This window comes from Acanthisitta chloris, unplaced genomic scaffold (genome assembly GCF_000695815.1).
Source record: "Acanthisitta chloris isolate BGI_N310 unplaced genomic scaffold, ASM69581v1 scaffold26222, whole genome shotgun sequence".
Taxonomy (NCBI): Eukaryota; Metazoa; Chordata; class Aves; order Passeriformes; family Acanthisittidae; genus Acanthisitta; species Acanthisitta chloris.
This window is the reverse complement of record NW_008662575.1, coordinates 4326-28224: the sequence shown is the minus strand read 5'-3', so window position 1 is coordinate 28224 and position 23899 is coordinate 4326. Positions and strand designations below refer to the sequence as shown.

Here is a 23899-nt window from a genome sequence, read left to right as displayed (position 1 = left end):
TGAAACTGGACCAAGTGGGTATAGTCACTGAGTGGCTAAGCCTCCCTTGAGGTACCTGGGAGCCAGATGTTCTCAGCAGCTCTGGAAGAGTCAGATTATGTATACTTGCTCTTCTCCTGTCAGGCAGAGACACCAATAACATATATTTAGTAAACTGGAAAAATCCTCTCTTGTATAGGAAGAATACAGTGTTCAGTGTAATGGCACAAACCAGCCTGAAACTTATCGTCATCCTAATGGGGACTGGAAGAAATATTTTTCTAAGCACATCCAAAATAATTAATTTGGCCTTCTGTCATAAAAACTGAAGATAATAAAAAAAAAGGACATGATAAAATAATAAAAGTTTCCAAGTGCATATTTCATCATGTATTTCTGTTTCTTAAATGTGCTTTCTATATCCTTTTCTTTGAGGACTATCTTTCAAGGTTTTCTCTACAACCACAGGAAAAAAACCAACTTGTTTTTTTTCAAAATCAAGGCTAAAAATCTCATGGGATTTGCAGATTCAGCAGCCCTGAAATGAAATGCGATTCCCTAAGGTTCTGGATCACAGAGATGTAAACATACCTGCCATAGATGACTACACAAATAAACTAGAAGTTTGGTAGAACTAGATTTTATTCCAGCTTGGTTGTGCTGATTTAACTTGGGGGAAAAAAAAAAGAAAAAAGACATTTTATAACCTTTCAGAAAAGATTCAATGTTTTCAGTGTGTTGCAAGAGTGAGGTTGCAAAGCTTTTGGGGACCAAGGTGTAACAGTAAGCCCCAGTGATACAAGGTAAGTTTTATGTTGAGTTTCCTGAATATCAGGTCTATCCAGGGGGTTTAACCAGCTGGGTGTTATGAAAATCACCTGTGGCAGGGACAGCAGGAGAGCTAAGTGAGATTCATAGGATTACATACCTAGGGACATCTGCTGGGCTGCCTTTCAGCTGTTGCTGCTGCCCTATGAGAGCTTCATGGTGCTTGCAAAAACCCCTTGCAAGCCACCAAAGGATGGCTTTTACACCCTCATCTGGGCTCTTCTTCTTCCTTCAACCCAGTCCTTCCACTCTGCCTGTGCCAGCCACTCTGCTCCCATTGTAGGCTATTACAGCCAGTGAAGAAGATGTTATGAGCACAATCAAAACTGGCTCAGAGGCTGCAAACATGCTGAAGAGTCCCCAGTCATCTGCAATGCTAGAGATGGGCTCAGGCAGCTCTGCAGTTAATGCAGTATAAAATATAAGCCCACATTATCAGGACCATGTTGATGTAATTGCACAGCAAGAGGGTATAAGCAATCATAATAAGGAGTGAGAGAGAAGGTAAGGATCCGTTTTGTTGGCCGTTCCTTCATGAAATTACAATAATTATCTGGACAAATGAGGTACGTCCTTTTGAGGGTTCAATTCTAAAATTAAGCTCATTTTTTGTTGCAGAGCAGACATTTGTTTACACAATTATCCTGTTTACATCACTGTAGACTTCCCTTGAACCGTGCATTGCCTCAAGCTGGAAGACTATGGTAGGCACTTTGTATACTTCCCTGGTCTCTGTGTTTCTTCATTAAAAGATAAGAAACAGAAATGTAGATTAAGAAATCTAAAAGCAACTTTCTTCATTCTAGAAAGTAACTCGTTCCACTCATTGACCTCGTAAAGATGCAACCTTTTGGCATCACTTTATCATGCAAGATGACCATGCAGTCACATCCTGCCCACCTTGGGGACAGCAGACAGAGAGTGGGAGAGAAGAAGAGGATGGAGTGATACATCTGACTGCAGAAACATCCCTTCTGCTGGAAAACAGGTTACAGTCATAGGGAAGGAGAATCCAACATATCTCTGCAGATCCAGTGAGTAGTCATGATGGGAGAACATGCACCTCTGAGATCACACAGTGGAAGTGAAGGTTCACTTGTGTCCTGGCCTCTATGGCTTGAAGCTGAGCCTTCCAGTCCTCTTAAACCCTTTGTCAGAAGACACAGATCAGCATCCTGGAGTGTATGTTTTGTCCAGCATTTCACTTGGTGACTGAGAAAATCATCACAGCCAAGGCCTCAGAAGTCTATTACAAGGTGTATTTTATGCCAACTATTTGCATAGGGTAGAAAATGTGCAGTAGCCTACAGCATCCAAAATATTTAGAGCAAAAAATATTGAAGTGTACCTCAGATGCCCAGACGTGGATAACAAGCCTCATGAACAGCTAAAGCACAAGGCTTCAGGGAAGTCAATGGTGCCCTCTAAAGGGAACTCCTGTGATACACAGGATTGTTTGGCAGCTGTGGTACCCACTGCCCACACGAAGAACCCAGGAACTGTTTCTGAGCAATGACTTAGATAATCCAATAAGATGACAAAATACAGAGCCCTTAACATCCCTTCTGGATTTGGGAAAGACACCCTGTGCAAAGTTCAGCTTTTTTCAGACATTTATTGTCTAGGATCATAAGGCATCTTTGTCCCAAAGCATGTAAATGTTGGGAAGAAGACCTCAGATCACAGCTCAGAAAAGACAGGTACACTGAACTAGCAGGACAGTCTGCACAAGTGACAGTAGGCCATGATATACTTCCTAAAACTTTGAGTTAAATAATTCTTGATCACAGAGGTCATGGATTCTTCCTCACTGGAGAGAGTCAAGAACCATCTGGACACAACCCTGTGCAATGTGTGCAAAGATGACTCTGCTTGAGCAGGAAGGTTGGACCAGATGATCCACTATGGTCCTTTCTGACCTGACCCATTCTGTGATGACACAAAACAGCAGCAGGGACACAGATGGTGATTACAAGAGCTACTCAGGAATGAAGCATGTGAATAAACAACACCAGAGAGCAACCAGAGCTCTGTAAGCACTGCTTTGTCTCAGCCTTAGCCATCAGGAACCTGCAATTACTCTGCAACTCACAAAATTCAACATATTCTCTTTCAAGAAATACGAACAGTAACATACTTTGTTTCAATCTTCCAGCTGAGCTCTGGCTGATTGCACCAGCCAAAGAACATCATTTTGCCACACCAGGAAAAGAGCTATTGATCTCCAATGTACTGATGTGCAGATTTTATACATGGGTATACATTATTTCCAGACAAGAGCCTGCTGCACAGGAAGATTAATCTTCCGTGGAATTCAACAAGCACTGCAATGCTTTGCTGCTCAGAAAGTCAGGACAATTATTCCCAGGTTTAGTGATTGCCACTCATTAAAATCAGGATTTACTTGATTAACGTTTTGGAGGAACTCTAGACCTCAGAGTGTAATTTATAACTGAGGAGATGACAAAAATATTAATATTGCTTAAAATTAAATATTTCTAGTGAATCTTGTAAATGTTGCTCATACTTTAACCATGCCTTTTTTTTTTTCCTCTGGATTGCAGGTATGGAATCACCAGGGTGCTGTGATTTATCAGTTAAAGCAAAGTTACATCCTTACAAAAGTTACATCCATGTGCCAGCATATGTGGTATATTCACTAGAAAGAAATAAAAATATCAGAGAGAGATGATTTTTAGAAGACATCAGAATAATCCTGGGAACATTTCCATCCTAGATTTATGTTTTTCTTCAATAAAACAAACTACATGTTGCAGCTCATTCCAAAACTGTAGAGAGATAAAAAGCCTTTTTTATTAGAATACCTGAGATATGGATAGAGGATGCCTATACACACACAAAAGTGGGGGCAGTGCCTTAGAATGCACGAGAATGTGAACATTCCTAGTCTAACTTTCATCTCTGGCCACAGTGCAACTTGGAGAAGGCTATTTGCACCTCTCATTTGGACCTATTAGGCCACACCTGGAGTACTGTGTCCAATTCTGGGCTCCTCAGTACAAGAGGGACATGGAGCTTCTGCAGCAGGTCCAGGGGAGGGCAACAAACATGATGAAGGGACTGGAGCACTCCACTGATGAGGAAAGGCTGAGGGAGTTGTGGCTGTTCAGTCTTGAGGAGATGACTGAGAGGGATTTCATTAATGTATTCAAGTACATGTATAGGAAATGCCAAGGTGATGGATCAAGCTCTTCTTAATGGTGGAAACCAATAAAACAAGAGGTAACAGCAGAAACTGATGCACAGGAAGCTCCGCCTGAATCCAAGGAAGAACTTGTGTGCAGTCCCTGAGCACTAAGTCATGGATTCTCCCTCACTAGAGATATTCAAAACCCATCTAGACGCAATCCTGAGCCACGTGCTCTAGGATGACCCTGCTTGAGTTGGAAGGTTGGACCAGATGACCCATTGTGGTCCCTTCCAGCCTAACTGATTCTGTGATTCTCATCCCCCCAGGGTTTCCACACGGGTGGTGTGAGGCCAATAGGATTAGCCAGCACATTGAGACAAAAATGTTTCTGCAACCCAAGTGCTGTTGCTGTTACTGTATATGATGGGTTATGAGACAAGGAAAAATGTGTACCAGTCAAACAAATGCTTGCTAGTTAAATAAGGATCACTCCCCAGGGCTTGGATGCTTGGTTCACACAGACAGTTTCAGACTTAGTTTTGTGCTTGTTTCAACTGAGAATTCAAAGCCAGAGTTAGCTTTACGGCAAGAGGAAGGTCAGGTATGGGAGTTCAGTTTGTGCCCTTTGCCAATCCAAACACGATTTCTTCATGCTGAGTACTAGTAATTAACTGATCTCTAGTGAATTACAGCACCTGCATTATCCATCCTTGCTATCATGAGAATTATTAAGCAGCAAACTGTGAAGCTAACAGCTCGTTAGAAGCTCTGCAAAACAGCAGCACATAGCTTGAGTCCCACAGCTCCCAGTACATCACAGCACAGAGAACAGCAATGGAAACAAGAGACTGTGTAAAAGGGAAGGTCTGGGAAGTGAGAGCAGCTGAGGACTGGCAGAAGGGCCATCAGAGGCACCCAGACTAGCAGGTCATTGAGATCCTAGCACAGCAATGTGCAGCTTTTCAGGTTACTTGGAATAGAAGGGGTGACCTATACACAGCCTAAAACTAAGACTTAAGCCATTGAAGGGACATGTTGGGAAGAACAGTCTGGAACCCTTGGCAGCTTGGAGAAGTGAGAAAGGACAGTGAGGAAATCCTAGTTATTTACAGAGGTGGGATAAGATGGATACAAACTCATGGGCAGCTCCTAAAGGATACAAAGGGCACTTCCAAAGCCAGGCACCCTCCCCGGTCAAAACAGTGACCAGGAGATCTAGGAGAAATTCTGAGGAGGCAATCCTTCTGCTCTGTGATGCCACAAGGATCCCTGGCCAGGCCAACTGGGTACATGTACCTTGACTCCTGGCCACTGGAAGACTGCATCGTAGTGCTCATATGGGGGTGTGTAAGTATAAGTGAAATTGGTTTCAAGGTAAGACCAGCTTCCTTTCCAACAAGGCCTTTCCTTTGCTCTTGCAATATCATTTCTACCCACAGGTTAGAAGAAACATAGCACAACACAGCTGGCAGGGAGCTCCAGAGTGAGGAAGGAAACTGGGAGAGGAGATAAAGGGAATTTAAGAAGATAACTGTGGTGCCTAGGGGATGAAAATCAGAAGTCTGTTCAAACAGAACGAACGAATGATGGTTCATCAGGAGGAAAGACATGGTGGAAGCAGCAAGAGAAGTTTATGACGGTTTGAGGGAAAGCACAGAAAGAGGGTTGTGGGAGAAGGGAGGATTCATAGAAATGACAGCAAAATGTCCTGAAGACAAAGTTTGAACAAAATGTTACAGGAAACAGGAAAATGGAGGCGTGAAAAAAAAAGAGGATTGGGAAGATAAGAATGCATGGAGCAGCTATTGTTGAGAGATGAGTTAGGATTTGCATCCTGAATACAATGCTTTCATACTCAGGAATAGATGGGCATACAGGAGGTGTCTGAAGCAACTTTGTGGAACTAGCACAAAAGAGCTTTGTGCAAAGGATTTCCACTGGGAGGGAGCATTAATACCACTGGGGTGTGGCAAGGACGACAGAATCATAGAATAGCTTTGGTTGGGATCTGGTTCAACCCCCTGCTCAGAGTAGGGAATGAAAATAATACATAGATGAAAATTCCCTTGCACCTTCACAGATATGAAGTTAAGGCTACAATGCCAGAGATGCATACCCAAAGTCAAACCTTCCCTTGGTTCTCTATGGTTGATGTTCCCCTCTGGAAGCAATGCTCATTTTACAGATTACTGGAATTGCTACTAGAACTGCTCTGGCTTCTTTGCTACGAAGCACAGAGGGGTTTTTTTTGCATATCAAAAGCAGGCAAAGGACACACATGACAATCAGCCCGTGGCTTGCTCTAAACACACATGCACATCTGATGCACAGTTGATGCCAGCACAAAACAAAGATAGGAAAAATATTTCTCATGCAAACGGGGTTGGTGGTTAATCAAGTGAATCGTACCTTTTAGAGAGGTATCCTAGCAACTCCCCAGCAGCCACAAGTCCCGGCTGACAGTGCACACTGATGCAATTGTTCTCCTCCTGCAGACATCAAAACTTTGCAGCTAATCAAAAAGATAATTCGAAACAGGAGACCACGTTAAATTTGATCCAACAAAAGGGAATTTTATAAATGAGCAATGTCACCCCGGGCATCTCTTATGCTTCAAGTTGTCATCTCGGAACAAGAGTAGGTCAGGCTCAGCGAAGCCATGCAATGCTGGGAACAAAACCTCCCTTCCTGCAATTGGCAGCATGATTCTGCTGAAAGCACTCACTTCTGCCACGTTGAGTTTTGCTGGTCTCCACTTCAGAGCACTATGCAGACTTTATCACGATTTTCTTGAACAGCAAAGGCTCACCCAAAGCACTCTCTAGAGCACAGGTATCAGCAAAAAGCCCTGCTGATATTCTTGTAGCCACCTGTCCCAAGATGTTTCCATGAACAAATTCCTACTTCTAACATGCCAGATTAGATATCCTTTCACATCTCCTGACAGTTCAAATAGGCTCAGGGCTGGCTGGATTAGACCTTCTGTCCCGGGACCAGCAACAAACCTCAGGCTACCAAGTAGCCTAAGCTCATCCTCTCCAAGTGTCCCCATTTTGGAAGCATTATAGATTTGCAATTCATCTCTTCAGGCATGGATGCAATAGGCAAAGCAAAGTCACAGGCATAGCATTTGCTAGGGTTCTCAAAAATCACTTTTTTTCCCCCCTCACTGTTTAGGTAGCCCATAAATACCACAGATCTCAGAAAATTCAATATATTTAAGTGTTCCATGTTCACACATCCCTCAGTTAACTCTTCTTACCACTGTAGTGTTCTTCAGGCTCCAGTTCAGAGTTGTGAAGGGCATTCCCAGTTTCTTTCCAACAGTTCATGTCTCTTCTGAATTACAGATCTAATACACTCCCTCCATTCTCCACAATTTACCTCCTCTCCTCAAGAGAAAAATCTTCATCCATAAAACTTCCTGTTTTCTCTGTCAGGTGACACATGACCACCCTCATCAGAAGCTCCTCAGATACCTTTGTTTGATGACACTCTCCTGGGCATCAGAACTGGAGAACCAGTTTTTCCCGAGAGAGTAATAATCTCCCTAGCATTCCACTAAAGCTGTTAATCAAACTTTAATCATCTTTTCTTGTCAGAATAGAGGAATTTCTCCCATCACTTTTGGTGGTTCAGAAGGAAAGCAAAACACAATAGATGTAACAGCCACATGGTTCTGATCATCTGACAAACACAACCTACAACTGGACATAAACATCAAATCATACACAAATCATCAGCAAAGCATTTACCACCTACTTTTTACTGGAAAAGATGGATTTATTTTTTTTGCAGTCAATATCAGACCACCCAGCTACAGTAGCTGACACGACTACAGGGAATCAATGTGCCCAGTTGCAAGGTCATTTAAGACCTTGCAAAAGTTCCTTCCAATGAGTATAGAACTGTTGCTCAACAGCAGAAACATTGCTTACAGATGTTAGAAGGACCCCAAGGTTTCTCTCCACGAGCAGAAGATTCCATCTCAAAGCACTGACTTACACATTTTACCTGTAATGGCATTTGTATACCAGTAACTCTAAAACTAGAAATTGCAGCAAGAAAAGAGAATAAGCTGTAGAGATGAACAGCAACAAGTGGAAAAGGGAAACTATTTCTGTGATACTGTTCCCAGCAGATCAATTTATTTTCACCTTCCTAATGCAGATATCCCTTCTCTTTTTGTGTGAGTCACTGCAGTATTTGCTTCAGGAAGAGTCTGGTAATGGGATGTGAACACTTAGGAACTTAAAAAAGAGCTGATAGTATAAAACAGCTGAGAAACTATACATTTGTAATTGAAACAGCAAGGCACATCAGTTCAGCCTGCTAGTTAGAATTTGCCAGATGTTAATGGTTGACTTACAAAGAAACAAACACCAACCCTCACCTCCACACACCACATGAACCTTAATTACTGCAGTAGCTACATCATTGTTTTATGCCTCAGAATGCTCAACCACAGGAAAGAAAAATAAACAACCCATCCCAACAGCATCTTCAGGAGCCAAGTGCCTTCTTCTAGAAGGGCAGTAGTCACCCACAAGTAGGACAAGAAGACAAATAACCACCCACTCACAAACACATACAGTGTTTACCCACAGACTTCTCCCACCTCTTACACCACAGTATTCCTCCCAAGAAGTCATTGCAGAAGAGTGACACAGTTAAATTCACTGCTGTTGGTCACAATTGTGATATTCTGACCCTCTGCAAGCAAAATCAGCCAGACAAATTCTTTAACACTACAAGGCATGTAACTGGGCTGTAACCAAGCAGGTGAACATGAGCTACTCTGCACTACCAAGTGCCTAGGGAGAACAGTTCTGTACTGGGTCTGGATCTGTGACCAATCTTCTTTCTGAATGGGGCAGCAAATAAAGTTACTGCACGATGCAGACACCAGCCTTTCTCTCCAGAAGAGCCATTGTGCTCAGAGCATCTTGAAATCATGAGAATCCTTGTCTGCATTTTAGCATGTTTTGCATCAGGCTGATAGGGAGCACAGCAGAGAGGCATTTCAAAATCTGTTGTTCTAGTAAGGAATGACCTTCAGGTTATTTTCTGGAAGGCTTCTGCTAAATCCCTCATTGCCTACCTTTTTAATTTGTATACAAGCACTAACCACTAGATAACACCACTACCAACTCCCCTCCAGTATCACTAACAGATATAAAAAGTCAGAACTTAGTGTTAAAGATGATCTACACACACAAATTTTACACAACTCATTTAATAAAACGATTTTGTTAAAAAATTACTTAGTAATGTTTGGAATTTAACATAGAAAATTCAGAAATTACAAAAAATGTCATTGTATAATAAATGTAATTTGAATATACAAGAAAAGTTAGACAAGTTTGGTAGTAAGGGGCACAGAAAACTTATGCAAAAGAGAGATAAATTGTTCCTGAGTTAATTGTGTTCCTGTTGATGTTCTTGTGAGATAACATGACAGCAGCAGAGAGACTTTGTGCTATGTATGTCTCTTCCATCCATTTATGACTGATGTTACATGTGCCTTCTCCTGGCACAGTGAAGAGGCTCTCCAAACGCCTGAGAAAGAAAATATGTGAGGCCTAAAAGAAGCATTCCAAATGGAAAGCAGTGTACTGTGAGCAGTCTACAGGCAAAAATAACTCAACACTTCCTATGCTGGCTAGCCAGACATGCTGTCTAGTACCTGCCCCAAATGCCAGGGCTGCCACCTAAAAGCTTGCTGCCTTTCTTAGCTAATTTTCATTCTTCAATAAATAATAATGCTCCCTCATAGGGATAATTTTAGTTAATATAGCGCTGCACAAGCCTCAAAAATGTAGAGAATGGGGGCAAGAGAGAGAGGGTGAGAGCAACCAAAGTGAAAGAAAACGAGAGAGAGAACGAGAAAACGAGAGAGAGAACGAGAAAACGAGAGAGAGAACGAGAAAACGAGAGAGAGAACGAGAAAACGAGAGAGAGAACGAGAAAACGAGAGAGAGAACGAGAAAACGAGAGAGAGAACGAGAAAACGAGAGAGAGAACGAGAAAACGAGAGAGAGAACGAGAAAACGAGAGAGAGAACGAGAAAACGAGAGAGAGAACGAGAAAACGAGAGAGAGAACAAGATATGGATGAGGGGCAGGAGAGTGAGGGCACAAGAGAGCAAGAGAGGGAACATGAAGGGTGTGAGAGTGTAGCGAAGGGCACAAGTGGGTGTGAGCCTTGGCAAGTCCTTCCATTCCTGTGACATCCCTCCCAGCTCTGTGCCACCGAGCCTCTGGGACCCTGAGCCACAGCTGCACGAGACCCATGGTGCCACACAGCAACAGGGACAGGCAGAGAGAGCCCAGGCTGGGGCAAGAGTGTCTGCTCTGCCTGACTGAAGGGGCAGCCAGCACCTCTCTCATCTATCCAGTCTCTCAGGACACCTCCCTTACCTTTCTGCCCAAAGAGACACTGCCACATCTCCAACATCTCTGCCTGGATATTACATTTCAGAAGAAATTTCCTGCACATAGGTTAGGCTGCTCTGCCAAAGTGCATCTCTCCTCTACACAGATACCCATTTATGCAAATTACTCCTTCATAAGGCTTTACAATATATATGAAATGTTTCAAATCTGTGTCTAATAAATACTACATGAAAATAGTTCTTCAGCATTTACATATGAAACATATAAAAATAGGATCACTATAAGACTACTTCTTCGATTTCATCTTCTAAAGAACCAAGGGTTTTCACTCCTGGCTTGCTTGTAGTGTACTGCAAATGGTGCCTGCTTAGGTTCCTTCCTTCACCAAGAAGGTCATCATGTTCTTTGACTTTACTGTTTTTATCCACAAGAAGAGTATTACTAGAGTCCCAAACTATGTCAAATTGTGGTGTATTGTTATTTTTAGACAGAACAACAGTACCGGCACTGCTTCCAAAGAGTTGTTCCATTAAATTTGACTTCTTTTCTTTCTTACTATCAAAATCTCCATTTTTCTCAACATTTTCTTCCAACTTCTCACTTTTTTGAGTAAGCCAACTTGGTCTCCCTGATCCTTTCCCAAAGGAAGGTACGTAACTACCAAATGTTAAGTCACTATTTAAATCTACAGTCCTTACACTTCGTTGCTTCTGCCCTTGTGCTCTTGTGGCATCATCCTGGCTGTCCTTTACAGGAAATCCATCAGTAGCCTTCCCAAAAATCTCAAAGAATGGATTATTTTTTTCTTTTTTCTCCAGGGAGTCAGATTTTCTTGCTGTATTTATGAGTGGTGCTTGGGAAGTCAATTTCATGTTTGCTGTATTTTGAATCTCTCTATCAATTTCTTGCATTTTAGCAAGCAGCAGCTCTCTTTTCTGCCTCTCTTCCAGCGTTTCGGTGCTTTCTCTCTCCACTTCAGGTTTGTGGATTTCTGTCTCCATCTTTATTTTCTCTTCCTTATCCAATAAAAAGTTGCTTTCTTTTCTCAGTTTGTCATAGTCTTTCCTTTCCCATTCTGCGAAAAATGTTTAAACAATAGTGAAAATGTTTTAGCTTTAAAATGCCCTTCAAAGATTTGGCAAATAATGCAAACAAAAGCCACTGAGTTTTTAACATGCTCTTCCATGCATCATGTGGTTTTCCTACTGCAAAAATAAATTCTTCAAAAATTACAACTAACTCCACTCCAGGTTCTCAGCTAAGATATAAAAGATCATTGTCATCTTGCAAAGGCATTAGGACATTATCCACGTTTTAGAATTTCCAGAGCAATTTAATTTCTGCCATTTGTCTTCCCATTTCCTGGGACTGAATGAAAATGAATACAACATCACTGATTTTAATAGTTCTGACTTGCACAGTATTTTATTTTTGTCAGCACCACTGACATTAGCACAGTTCTCGGATATATGTTTGGGATTTGGTTTTTCTCCATAAAGGGAACCACTCCTGTGGAGCCATCAGGCCTCAAAGTCATAGGACTCATCACCTGTTTCAAGTAGTGAATGATTTCAAATATTCTGCATCTGCTGTATAGAGAAAACACCTTTACACAGGTGTTCTGTGCATCACCATGTGAGCTCAGTGAGGGTGACTGTGCAAATATCCCATGTCAGTTTGCACAGCTATGAAGAGAGCAAAGGTAGAAACCAGTAACAAACTTCTAGACAGAACCATCAAAGGTTTATGTGTAGAAGGAAAAGGAAGCCTCTTGAATATTTCTCTCCTCAAAATATTTGTCTATCAAGATAACAGAAGTGTTATTTGGCCAAAAGTTGAATATGCCTACTTGGCCCCTTTGAACACATTGCTCAAATTTCTGACTTACACGTTCACAAAATTCCATGCTATGTACAATACTTCAGCTCGAGCTTTCAGAAATAACTGCAGCAGTTCAGTCAATATATTTAACACAGACATTTTTTCAATAACGTATCATTCTATCAAGTGAAGGAGCAACCTTCCAGCCTGTAAGGTGGGGAAAGCTGCAGCTGACACCGTGCGATGGCTAAGGTGGTGAAATCATCTTATTCAGAAACATATCAGAGCAGATTCTTGGCTTACATAAGTTGTGCACTGATGCCACTGGAGGTAAAAGATTTTTCACAGACTTTGCCTCTGAAAGTAGCTATAGATTTTTAGAATTCTTGTCACCTAGAATAAGTGTTACTGTTCATTAACTACAATCACTGAAGAGTTCGTTAACATGACAGGGTGCAGTCCACCTAAAATACTCGAGACTGACTTAGGAAGCTAAGTCATTAAGATGCTGTGAAAACCAAATGCATAATAAAGCAATATTAAACTGTAATGATAGAAACTGAAATTTCTCAAAGAGCCACACCAAATGATTCAGATAGCCACACCTGAAAGGAGAAACTACAATTTTAAATGATCTAAGTGAGGCTGATACCTACTGAAACAACAGGCTGTAGTAAGGAAAGCAGATTTCTTCTACAATAGTAAAAATCTCCTGCCTACCCCAGTAACATTTAGCAAGTCAGAGATAACATCAGCATTTACCTGCTATGTCATTCTCATTTTGTAAAGCAAAATCTCTCAGGCTCCAATGCTTTTTTTGTGGACAGCATTTTTTGCTGCTGCATACTTAATCACAGCCGAGGACAGGGCACAGATTATTCTATAGCCTCTATTTTTTTTTTCTCTGATTCTTTTTTGCATAATATAACTGAAAATAATTTTCCACTGTAGTGATCTCTGCAAAATCATTTTGCTCTTCTCACCAGAAACCAGCAGCCTCACTTGATTAGTATTCTATGGTGCATTTTTCAGCCTTCAGCTGCCTGTTTCCTTACCGTCATGAAGTTTTGGAAGCCTCTCCTCTGCAGCCTGCATTTCCTGAAAACCTTCCAGTTTCTCTTCCCTTGCCCTGTCTTGGTCTTCTCTTAGGACCTCTGCTTGCTCTTTCCATCCTTTTTCTTGTGTTTCTTTTTCCTGGAATAAATTAATACAAAACTGAAACTGATGGGGAAAAACAGTCAATGAAAGAAATGGACAAACAGAACCATATTAACTTCTATGTCATTCTGAAATCACATTTTACTGCTAAACATAAAAATGAGCAAGTCACCTTAAACCAAAACAGCTTTGACAACACAGGGTTTGGCCTTAAAATATTATCACCTCTTGCATAGTTTTATACACCAGAAACGAAACGAACAGACAATCAACTCTACTTTGTATTACACATTTCAGGAAAGTTGCAGCTCCAATGTCATAAAGCAAAATTATCACTGTTAGGGTAGTTCTCTTCAGAAGTCAGAAATTGCCTTCATGTACTTTAACAGAAGGCCAGAAGCCACTACCTTGTTCTTTTAACAAGCAAGCAGTTAGTTACCCTCTATTTCCACAATCTGATCCTTTTACTCAAGCCAGTGGGTTGTGGATTCAGATAGTTTCATGGTGGTACTTAAATTTATGGAGTATGAAGTAACAAACAGCAAAAGAGAAAGGTTTAATCTTGGCTGACAAATAGTCCTAGCTTTATATAATCAGAATGTGTACAATTTGTACCAGAATCTGTGTCATTCTAATTTGTAAAACATTACAAATCTCTTTGATTTTAGCCTGAGGTCACAAAAGTATTAGCAATACTTGTAATGGTACTGTTTTATAATAAAAAGGGAAATGGAAAACCAAAGAACTCCAAGCACATGGACAAAGCTGGAAAACCAGAAGAAATACCATCACTGTGACAATAAGAGGAAGTGTTAGATTTATACTCTGGAGAGTAAAAGAATCCATAATTAAACCCAAAGAGGAGAGAGAAGGCAGCCATCACTGCTCATCAGATTGCTCAAACAAGCATTAGAAACAAAGAAAAGGGGAGAGAAACAAAATGAAGTCTCAAAAGCTTCAAAAAATGACAGTGACAGAAAAAGAAACAAATTGAGCTAATGGCTATTAGTAAGACACACAAGATGATAAACTGTCACAAAAACGGAGTACGATATTTCTAGAAGGGTAATTTTCTCTTAAAGAACAGAATATTTTCTAAATTATGTTTTCTATATATTTATATTTGCATATTTACACATTTTCTAAAATATAAGCTCTGTATTAAATAGTCTGATAGGTGAATTATCTGGAGCTGGTCTCAATTTTTTATGGAACTTACTATTTTAGGAAGAATTACTTCTTTCCTGTTTACTGTGTCACTACAGGCAAGTTCTGCTGCTGGAAGTTTTGCTGGCGAGAAGTTCCCACTGGTTTGTACACCTTTTGTGAGCTGTGCTCCTTTTTTAATATTTTGGTTGTTGCCTGCAGAAAACACAAACTAATTGAATTGTGGTTTTGCTTTAAATATCCCACTATATTATTGCCTCTCATTTTTAATGATTTGCAGCAATCATAAGAGACTATGTTGAAGTCAGTAGAAGTAGAAAGTATTGACAAGTTTCACAGTTTGTTTTCAGCATCTGTAAAGGCTAATTATAAAAAAAGTGCATGCAAAAACTCTAATTAAAAAACCACCTTAAAGCTACTTACAGTGTCATTATGTATACTGAATATTTGCTAGAAAACCCCCCCAAATATCTCACTTATCTTACTGCTTGTCACAGAAGCAAACTCATAAAATTCACTTATTTGCACCTTTGAAACACAACACCCTTATCTCTGTGGAATGGCATTTTTAAAAAATCTGAACCTACAGTGGAATAATAGCAGAGCATCTATAATAAAATGAGCAGCAGACAAACTGCTTGAAAAACTGGCATTAAATATTTAAAACAGACCCATAAACTTCTGCTTCTTCTGACAAGTAGATTCTACTGATCCAGTGAAAATAGTCTAAGTACACACATAGACACACACATATTTATCTGGGTAGCATAAGCTTTGAGGCTGTCTTGTCACACTAGAAGAAATCACTGCACTGATACTTTTAGAAGATTAAGTTCTGGGACATATGTACTCTTTGAGGAAAAAAAGGAGTGCAGCTCTTCTGACAGACAGTAAATTCGGATTAGTAAAAAAGAAATAAAACAGATCACCAAAATACTCACGGCAGTTAAATTACATATTTTTAAAGCCTCTGTAATTAATTGCCAAGTAGACATTACTTATGATCTATTAGAGATTTTACTAACAACCTTCCCCTCCTCCTTTACCCAGGAACATGTGGTGTGAAAGGAGTTCAGAATGCTGTTTGGTGAAGTTCTGGGTTCTGGTTCTGCTGCAGTTACAGAACAGTCCAACAACCAATGTGCTCTTCTTTGTGACCAGTGCTGTGCTAAAATCAGTGCAAAACTGTGAACATTCTTCAACAAGCAGCAGCAGGTCAAACACTGACTGGCACAAAAGGTATAGCCAAGCTGAGTCATTTCAAAGTGGCAGTAGTAATTTTTCTGCCTTTATTGCTTTACACAAGTTACCTCTTTTCCTCTGTAGGATATTCATGTCTTTCCTTGGTGATGGCTTCAACATACGATTAGCATATATATTTTTTGCGTCAAGTTCTCTTTCTTTTTCCTGTGAATAAAAGAAGTAAGAGCAACAATGAGTTACTAATATTTCATTTGCTAGTCACTAGCAAAGCTGTAAATTAAATTAAAAATACATATTGTAAATAGAAACAGAGTAATCATAGAATCAACCTGGTTGGAACAGACCTCCAAGATCACCGAGTCCAACCCTACCATGGTTACTAGACCATGGCACTAAGTGCCACATTCAGTCTCAGCTTGAAAACCTCCAGGGATGGTGAATCCACCACCTCCCTGGCCAGCACACTCCAGTACCTGATCACTTCCTCTGTAAAACATCTCTTCCTAATATCCAACCTAACCCTCCCCTGGCACAGCTTGAGTCTGTGCCCTCTTGTCCTCCTGCTGGTTACCTGGGAGAAGAGACCAACCCCCACCTGACTCCAACCTCCTGTCAGGGAGTTGCAGAGGGTGATAAGGTCTCCCCTGAGCCTCCTCTTCTCCAGGCTGAACACCTCCAGCTCCCTCAGCCTCTCCTCATGGCACTTGTGCTCCAGTCCCTTCACCAGCCTCGTTGCTCTTCTCTGGACCCATTCAATGTTTTAAAGATAACAATTACATTCCTAACTTTGTTTAAGCTACAAGAAAACAGAACTTTCTCCCCCAAAAAACTCATTAGCAAAATATTATGGGGGAAAAAATGCCTCTCTGCAGAGAAAATAAAACCAAATACCAATACTTCCATAAATACAAATTCTTACAACATGTGTATAAATAGCACACCTGAATTTAAGTTTTTGTAGAGAGTTAAACATTTCAATGCAAGCAATGATAGTTGTCATAGAGCATGTCAGTATCAGGGAGCAGAGACTACTGCATCCCAGAGTTAGAGACAAACTCTTCTTTTAGCACATTTATTGACTAAAATACAGAAATGAACAGTGAGTTATTAGAAATCAGCTGATAATGAAAATATTTTCAAAATATTAAACTCTTTACTAACAAATCAGGCTTAAAACACTTGCTCTAAACGAGTAAGTTTCAGAGGTACTAACACTACTGCTACTTACTCAATACCTAGGCAGGTGGTAAACTGGTGCATCTCCAACATGTAACTGTGTTTGAGGCTTGGGAGCTTCAAGGAAATTCTCCTAGAAACTAAGTACTTTACCTCAAGTCTTACTCTTATTTTCTTTCCTAAAGATAAATTGACTTGGTAGAACATAACAATCTTTTAAGTACTTTAACTGAGAATTTGAGCAACAGTGGTGGGGGATGTAAATTAACCTTTGCACAAATTTAGCAACATATGTGGATATCACAAATACATGACATGAATCTTTACCCAAACCTACTGTAATGCAAGTACATTAGTAGCAAAGTACTGCATATACCTGCAGATTTAATTTTAAATTCAAGCCTTCAAACCCTAATTTTCCAGCAGATTTTGTGGTTTATCCTCAATGCTTGGCTAGGTACTTGATCTTGTATTTCTTAACTAGTGCTAACAATAATGATTAACGTCGAGACATTCCTGTTATCAACACTGTAGGGTCAGAGCCCAGAACATTTCGATTTAATGCAGGAAAAGAACTCACACGTGGTACATAATTAATTACACATCAGAGACTGCAGTCACTGATAAACTATTCAAACCTGACTACAGAAACTTTCAAAGATAAAATGCCAGAACATGGTTAGCAGCTTGTATTTCTTCCACATTTTACCTTCAGCTTCTGATTTAGTTGATGAAGCTCCTCCTGGAGAACTCTGTTTTCTTCTTGAGCCTCATACAACTTTTTTTTCTTTGCATGTAGCTCTCGTTGAAAACTGCTACTGCTTAACTCAAGATTTCTTTCCAGATCCTTCAATTAAAACAGAATAATATTTTTTAATAACTCAAGTACTTTTTATAGTCCAGTTACGTAAAATTACAATAAACCAGTGTCTGGGATTCAGATACCAGCTCCACCATTGCTGTAACACCGAATACATTTAAACCCTTAATCCTAACTTTGAGGGGCAGACAGAGCACCTGCAGGTGCTGCAGTTCATCCTTCTGAGTACTGAGGGGTGATTTGAGGACATAATGGGAACTCACACTACTTTCTGCAAGGCTCTTTCACAGTGGACCTCCAGTTCTCTAAGCCAAATCTCCAACCGACGAGTAAGAGACAGAAAACCTCCCTAAAAGTGCAGGATTAGAAGGAAGAAGACAAGAAAGAATTTTTAACCTTTCCACTAGAAACTGGCTTATGGTTATGATTTCATTTACATACTCTCATCTTGCAATAGCCATTTTAAGTGTTGAAAGAAGGAAAAAAAAAAGTAGAAGAAAATCCCTTACTTTTTAGCACATGATTAATTTTAACATTATCCAGTACTACAAATGCTGAAATACCTGATCATAAAACCACAGATGACAGATGGTGACACTACAGGGTGAGGTGATTTGGCTAACTCAGCCGTTTATATCTGGTACTTTGAGATTTTTTTTTACATAAGTTTAGTTTCCAGCTTAATCCTCTGGATTTCCAGATCTATTATCTCTGTAAAGTAATTTAGGTTTAATTGCTAATATAGACACCAAACTTTAACACCATTTTAATGACCAATGTAAATTTTATACTTCTTTTGTAGCTGAAATTATGTACTATATATGAAATACATCCACTATAAAAACAGTACAACTACAAATATAGTGTTAATAGTGTTAACACAATTTTTCAGTAAGATGAGTTTTATTTATGGTGTAGACATGTTTACAAAAATGTAAACATTTTTGCTGGACAAAATTAAAATATATTAGACAAATTTCTTAAAATGTAAACCCATTAAATGTACTAAAGATCATTTCAGTATTGAAAAAAAATGCTGTAATTTTAGTTGCCTGAGCTCTCAGCTGTGCATAATAGTGGACAATCAAATACTGCATGAATGCTGCTCAAAAAATTGAAAAATGACTACATAGATTTATTTTTTTTATTAGGACTTTAATATACAGGTCCCTAAATATCCAGAAAAGTTTTAACAAATGCTTTCCCCTCCAAGAGGATCAATTAGATTGCATAAAGTTGTATTATAGCTACAGGCACTTCTGAAACATTATTACGAGTTATAAAAACACTTAAAAGGACAAATCCACAGGATACATTGACAAAATATACTTAATTTGTAGAGAGAAATTTGAATGCACAACTACCAAGTACGTAACTAAATATAATGATATATAGGAAATAACTTACTTGACGATACTTACATGTTAAAGAAAAAAAAAAGAACCAACCCTGATTTTCTAAATGCTCCACAACTGTGAAAAATTACAGTTTATTATGGTAAGAAATATCTGTACCAGAATTTCTTGCAAAAAGAAAGTCATCTCACCTTAACTCTTTTTTCCCTGTCCTCTAGCCTGCTCTCTGCAAGGGCTAGTTTCTTTGCCAGGTCGTGTCTCTCAGCAAGGTTCTTGTCTGCAGAGAGCTTTTTCAGCTTCTGCAGGACAGTTTTGGTTCTGTACAGTTCATCTTCCGAGTCCTTCAGCCTCCTCTCGGCCGCGCGTTCTCTCTCCTGCGATTTTCGCAGACGCTCCCTTAATATTCTAATCTCATTGTTGTGCCGAGAAAGGAGCTGAGAGATTTCATTTTCTGTGTCTTCAAACTTATTCAAGGCTTTCTCCTGCCTGTGCTGAAGACTCTTCAGCACCCTGTTTTCCTTCTGCAGCTCGTCTAGTTTGATGTGGAGTTCAGTCAGTTCATTTCGGAGCTCATTGATTTTCAGCAGCCTAGCAGAAAGAACTCTTTTTGTAACAAGATCTATATCTTTTGCTGGAGAATCCCTGGTGAGGCTCTGAGAACGGACACCCCACCGTGTCCCTCTTTTGCTTGGTGCATATTTGGAATCCAATTTCTTTGTGGCTAAGAGAAGGAAAATAAAAAGCATGTTTACTATTAGACAACGCAGTTTGTCTATTCAGATGTCTTTCTTGGAACCAAGCTCTGCCTGAAACAATTTTACAATACTTAGCAGAGATGGCAGCTTTCAAACCAGACAATAAAAGGCATATGTATGACAGACTTATGCCCCTTTTGGTAGCTGAAAAATGGAGATTTATGTCTGTGATCTACTGTAAGAGGTAATATTTTCAGCCATTAATATAGGACCATTGTAATCATCTGCAAATCATACCAGAAATAACAGTCATATTTTGTTGATATTTGATATTGTTTATTAAAATGGTTTAGAAATACCACACTCCTATGCACACAATATTATCAAATGCCTTTAAAATGGCAACAATTAGCTGAGCATTAGCTAGTTATGTATTATGCAAGACGTAATTCTCCCGGACAAATGCAGTAGTGTTTTCAAACCCAGCTGCCATGCTTACAGACAAAACAGCACATTTCAAACACTCAATACAAAAAGCCTCCAAAGCAAAATTATAAAGCCCATGAAAATTCAGTTCTCCCCTGAATAATTTATTCCTATATCACAAGTTATTTTCTACACAGTATTCTTATTTGGTTACTTGCATGCACTGCTTGCATTCCTAGCTGGTATTATTTTATTGCCATCCCTATACATGAAAGCTAAGCATTTTGTTTCTTATTTGCCTCCCAAGCCATGCTCAGAAAATGAAGCTTATAATCCACCAAAAGTATCTCTTAAGACAACAGAATTAATAAATAGAGAGTACATAATTCATTAAGGCACATCAGTGTTGGAAAGAAACATTCTGAGCAGCAGTTTAGAATTCCAGCTCGAGAGCTGGGAGGCAGCAACAGTGCAGTTACCTACACACCAGACAGTGAGTGTGTGTGACAGCAAATCCTTCCTTCCTTTTGGCACTCACCATGTTTCTATTCTACAGAGAACACTCTACAGCAAAAAATAACAGCTTAAAAATATCTTCTTATACTTCCCCATAAACATTTTGCACAAATTTTCAGTCATTTTCTGCTTAATGCTCATTTTTTCCACAGCTTGGGCAAACAAAAGGAGGTGTGTTTTTTGCCTTTACAAAGAACACTTATGTCACATTCAGGTGTGAAAAGATTATCTAATACATGCACTGCAGGAATGATGCCACTCCTATCATCAACTAGGGGAATTCCCATTAACCCTAGACTTCCTGCACCTTCAAGAATTCCTCCAGTATTTAGGGCAGAACATAAAATTCTATTACAAATATTGTATTTTTGATCATATAATTAAATTGGGGAATAATGTCTTTCAAGACAACATGACATTCAGAATACCTCCATCTAACAATTATGTTCAATTCTGGCTATGTAATCAAAGAACTCATCCTTCATTTGCCCCCTCCAACTATTGACTATTCCCCTCCAGCACAGTGGAAATGCAGTTTTTGTTTCCTACACAGCTAATCCATGCCTGCTATACAGAAATGCCAGCTGTGAACACAGAGAAACTCAGCAAAACAAGTTGCACCAAGATACCCAAGGATCTGAAGAGATACACTCCCTGGGCAAATTCAACACTTAAGGTCAGACCTTCTGGCACACTCTAGATCACAATGTTGACCATGGGATGCATAAAGCATCAAGCACTTACGAATGAACCAGAGCAGCTGCTCAAGAGAGACAGGACATGCTCTGACTTCACCAGGAATTATACAGTTATTTAGAACAAGCTGTCAAAGTGTGGCAGAAAGTCTTCACATCCCTACTTCAGCCCAGGACCTGCAGAACCATTCCTCCCTTTTTTGCAGGGATGTTCACCGTCCCACAAAGTCTCAATTGAGAGCTCTCAAACTGGACCTATGTCATCTCAGACTGGAAATATTTAACACTCAGGGAAGGAATAGGAAAAACTCTGAGTTTCTACCTGAACCTAACTATCACCAAACACATTTTCTCTCTCTTGCCACATTGGTGGTCTTTGTCCAAAGTCACAGTATTGCACTGTAAAGTGTAGTCAACTAGACTTCCATGAAACATATCTTTTGGGTTATTTGGTCAGAGAAGTTTTAAAAACTATCTCTCTTTTACAGACTGCATAGGAAGGACTTGCCTTGGGTCTTTGGCCTTGACTCTTTTGTCAAAAAAAGAGAGCATCAGCATGATTCAACAAAAGGCTAGTGTAAGAGCCAGAGTCACTAGCTCTGACAAGCACCAAAGCTCCTTATGAAGGAACAGCTACAATCCACCTGCAATCTGTAGCATAATTCACATAAACCTTATTTGTGGATCCTCTTAATGTTAGTTTCACACTTTTATTTCAGTTTTCAAAGATAATTAACCCTTTGGAGCAGTTGCAAAGCAGGAATTTCTGCTATCTACTTACCTTGGTAGTGCACAAGGCTGTTGGAAGTCTGTGTTTTGTGATGTCTTCTTTCTTGCTTTGTAGATACAGAGCTCAGTGTTGGTGACTGGCTGGATGAGTGAGATGCATTACCTTCATCTGAATAATAGGAGTCACTATTTCTATCCCCATCTGATTCCCTCTCGTGTTCAGAGTCCAGGCTCCTTACTCTTTCTCCCATTTTTCAGATTTAACAGCTATCCAGATTGTTCTCAAAGACTGCTCATTTTGGCACAAAGGATCTTTCAGTTGTCACAATGGCAACAGCTGGATTATTTCCTTGAGTTTATCATCTCCATCTCCAAAGCACGAGATCTTTCTAGTTCAGTTCAGCAAGCAGTAGTTATTGTTCAGAATGCATTTTTCTGTAACAGTTTAGAGGGAGAGAAAAAAAACAGTAGGCATGGGTTGGCTGTTAAGTTAAGGAAGGAAAAAGCCTGTGAAATTATTCAGGATTCCTATAACCTTATGCCACCTGTTATGCTACCTATTCTTTATATTAATAATTATATTTATACTAATTACTGCCATATTATTTATATGAAATGTGACAGACATAACTCTAGGAATGCTACTGGTATTACTCTCACTACGCTGAGGCACTTCAATCCCAAAAGAGAAATCAGAAAATTAACACAGCTACATCTAGAGTAAGAAACTACTCCCATGTTACAGAGGGGTAAAGAAGCATTCGGAAAACAAAACAAGAACACAAGTGAAAGCTGATGCTATTCAGGAAAATAATTTAGACATGTTTTAAAACTTTCCAATCAAATGAATGAACAATTTATTCATGTGACTAGAATTGAGAGATTTATAGAAGTTGACTAAATCTTCCATTTCTCAATTTCTGGCACTTCAGTGATGTTAAATAATGGGTCTGAAAATCACCTGCCCCATTTGTCTGGAGGGCATTCTGTCCCTACCTGCTAATGAGGCTGTACCTACACATGACAATCTTTGCCCTGAAAGTACTCTCATACCCTACAACATCTAGTGCTTCATGCCTACAAGAACTGGCCAGAGCGCACACACTTGTGTCAGGTACTTTACATTAGATATGTTTTTATATCTGATTAGAGACCACACTGCCATTATAGTGCAGCAGGCATAAAGTGAGAAGGGCCACACCTGCAGACTCTCTTTTGATGTGAACTGAAAAATCACATCATCTCAAAATGGAATCGCCTCATTTTGTAATTTTGGAGACACTTCCTGAGAATACAATGGAGCAAATATATTCAAAATTTTCCTCACCGTCTCAGTCAAAAGAATTTTCTCAACAGTTTAGGAAGTGTTTCACTGACTATGCTCAGGCTCCCATGTCTTCTTTCTCTCTCTCACCACTATCTGCAGCTCTCAAGCTTATTTCACCACTTCTTTCTTTTCAATCCACCTTCCAGACATCAAGCCTCTAATGGGTGAATAAATAGGACTTGCATCAGAGCCCATCAGTTCCACCTGTTGAATGACATAAGCTCCTGGCCCATTTCTATATGGCAAAGCAAATTACACAAAAAAAAAATTGAGCAGCTTTCAATCAAAACTACTCTATGCTGCAGGACATTCCACATACCTGTAAACGAGCTGTAAATTTTTCACTGCATTATTTCCCAATAAAATAAACTTGGCCTCTTTCTCAGCCTTCACTGCCTATACATGCAGAATTGCATAGCCAAGCAGAACAGAAATGTCAGCTGCCAAGACAGTTTTCA

General features: G+C 39.7%; 1 protein-coding gene across 1 annotated transcript; it reads right to left on the bottom strand.

Moving 5' to 3' along the window:
• Nucleotides 1–10631: 10631 nt before the first annotated feature.
• Nucleotides 10632–22509, bottom strand: LCA5 (Leber congenital amaurosis 5). Its single transcript, XM_009070653.1, has 7 exons — nucleotides 22167–22509; nucleotides 19245–19774; nucleotides 17588–17725; nucleotides 15810–15906; nucleotides 14552–14694; nucleotides 13230–13368; nucleotides 10632–11428 (listed from the first exon to the last, which is right to left on the bottom strand). The coding sequence occupies exons 1-7, from the start codon at nucleotides 22363–22365 to the stop codon at nucleotides 10632–10634; spliced, it is 2043 nt and encodes a 680-aa protein (XP_009068901.1). The 5' UTR covers nucleotides 22366–22509.
• Between the last annotated feature and the right edge of the window lie 1390 nt (nucleotides 22510–23899).

Excerpts from the sequence above, each read along its gene's own strand:
- LCA5 (XM_009070653.1), bottom strand. The coding sequence starts at position 22,365 with ATGGGAGAAAGAGTAAGGAGCCTGGACTCTGAACACGAGAGGGAATCA. Across the intron at positions 15,907-17,587 it reads AACTAAATCAGAAGCTGAAG|GAAAAAGAAAGAGAACTTGA; the intron begins GTAAAATGTGGA and ends TTTTATTCACAG. Across the intron at positions 13,369-14,551 it reads AAGTAATTCTTCCTAAAATA|GAAAAAGAAACACAAGAAAA; the intron begins GTAAGTTCCATA and ends AATTTATTCCAG.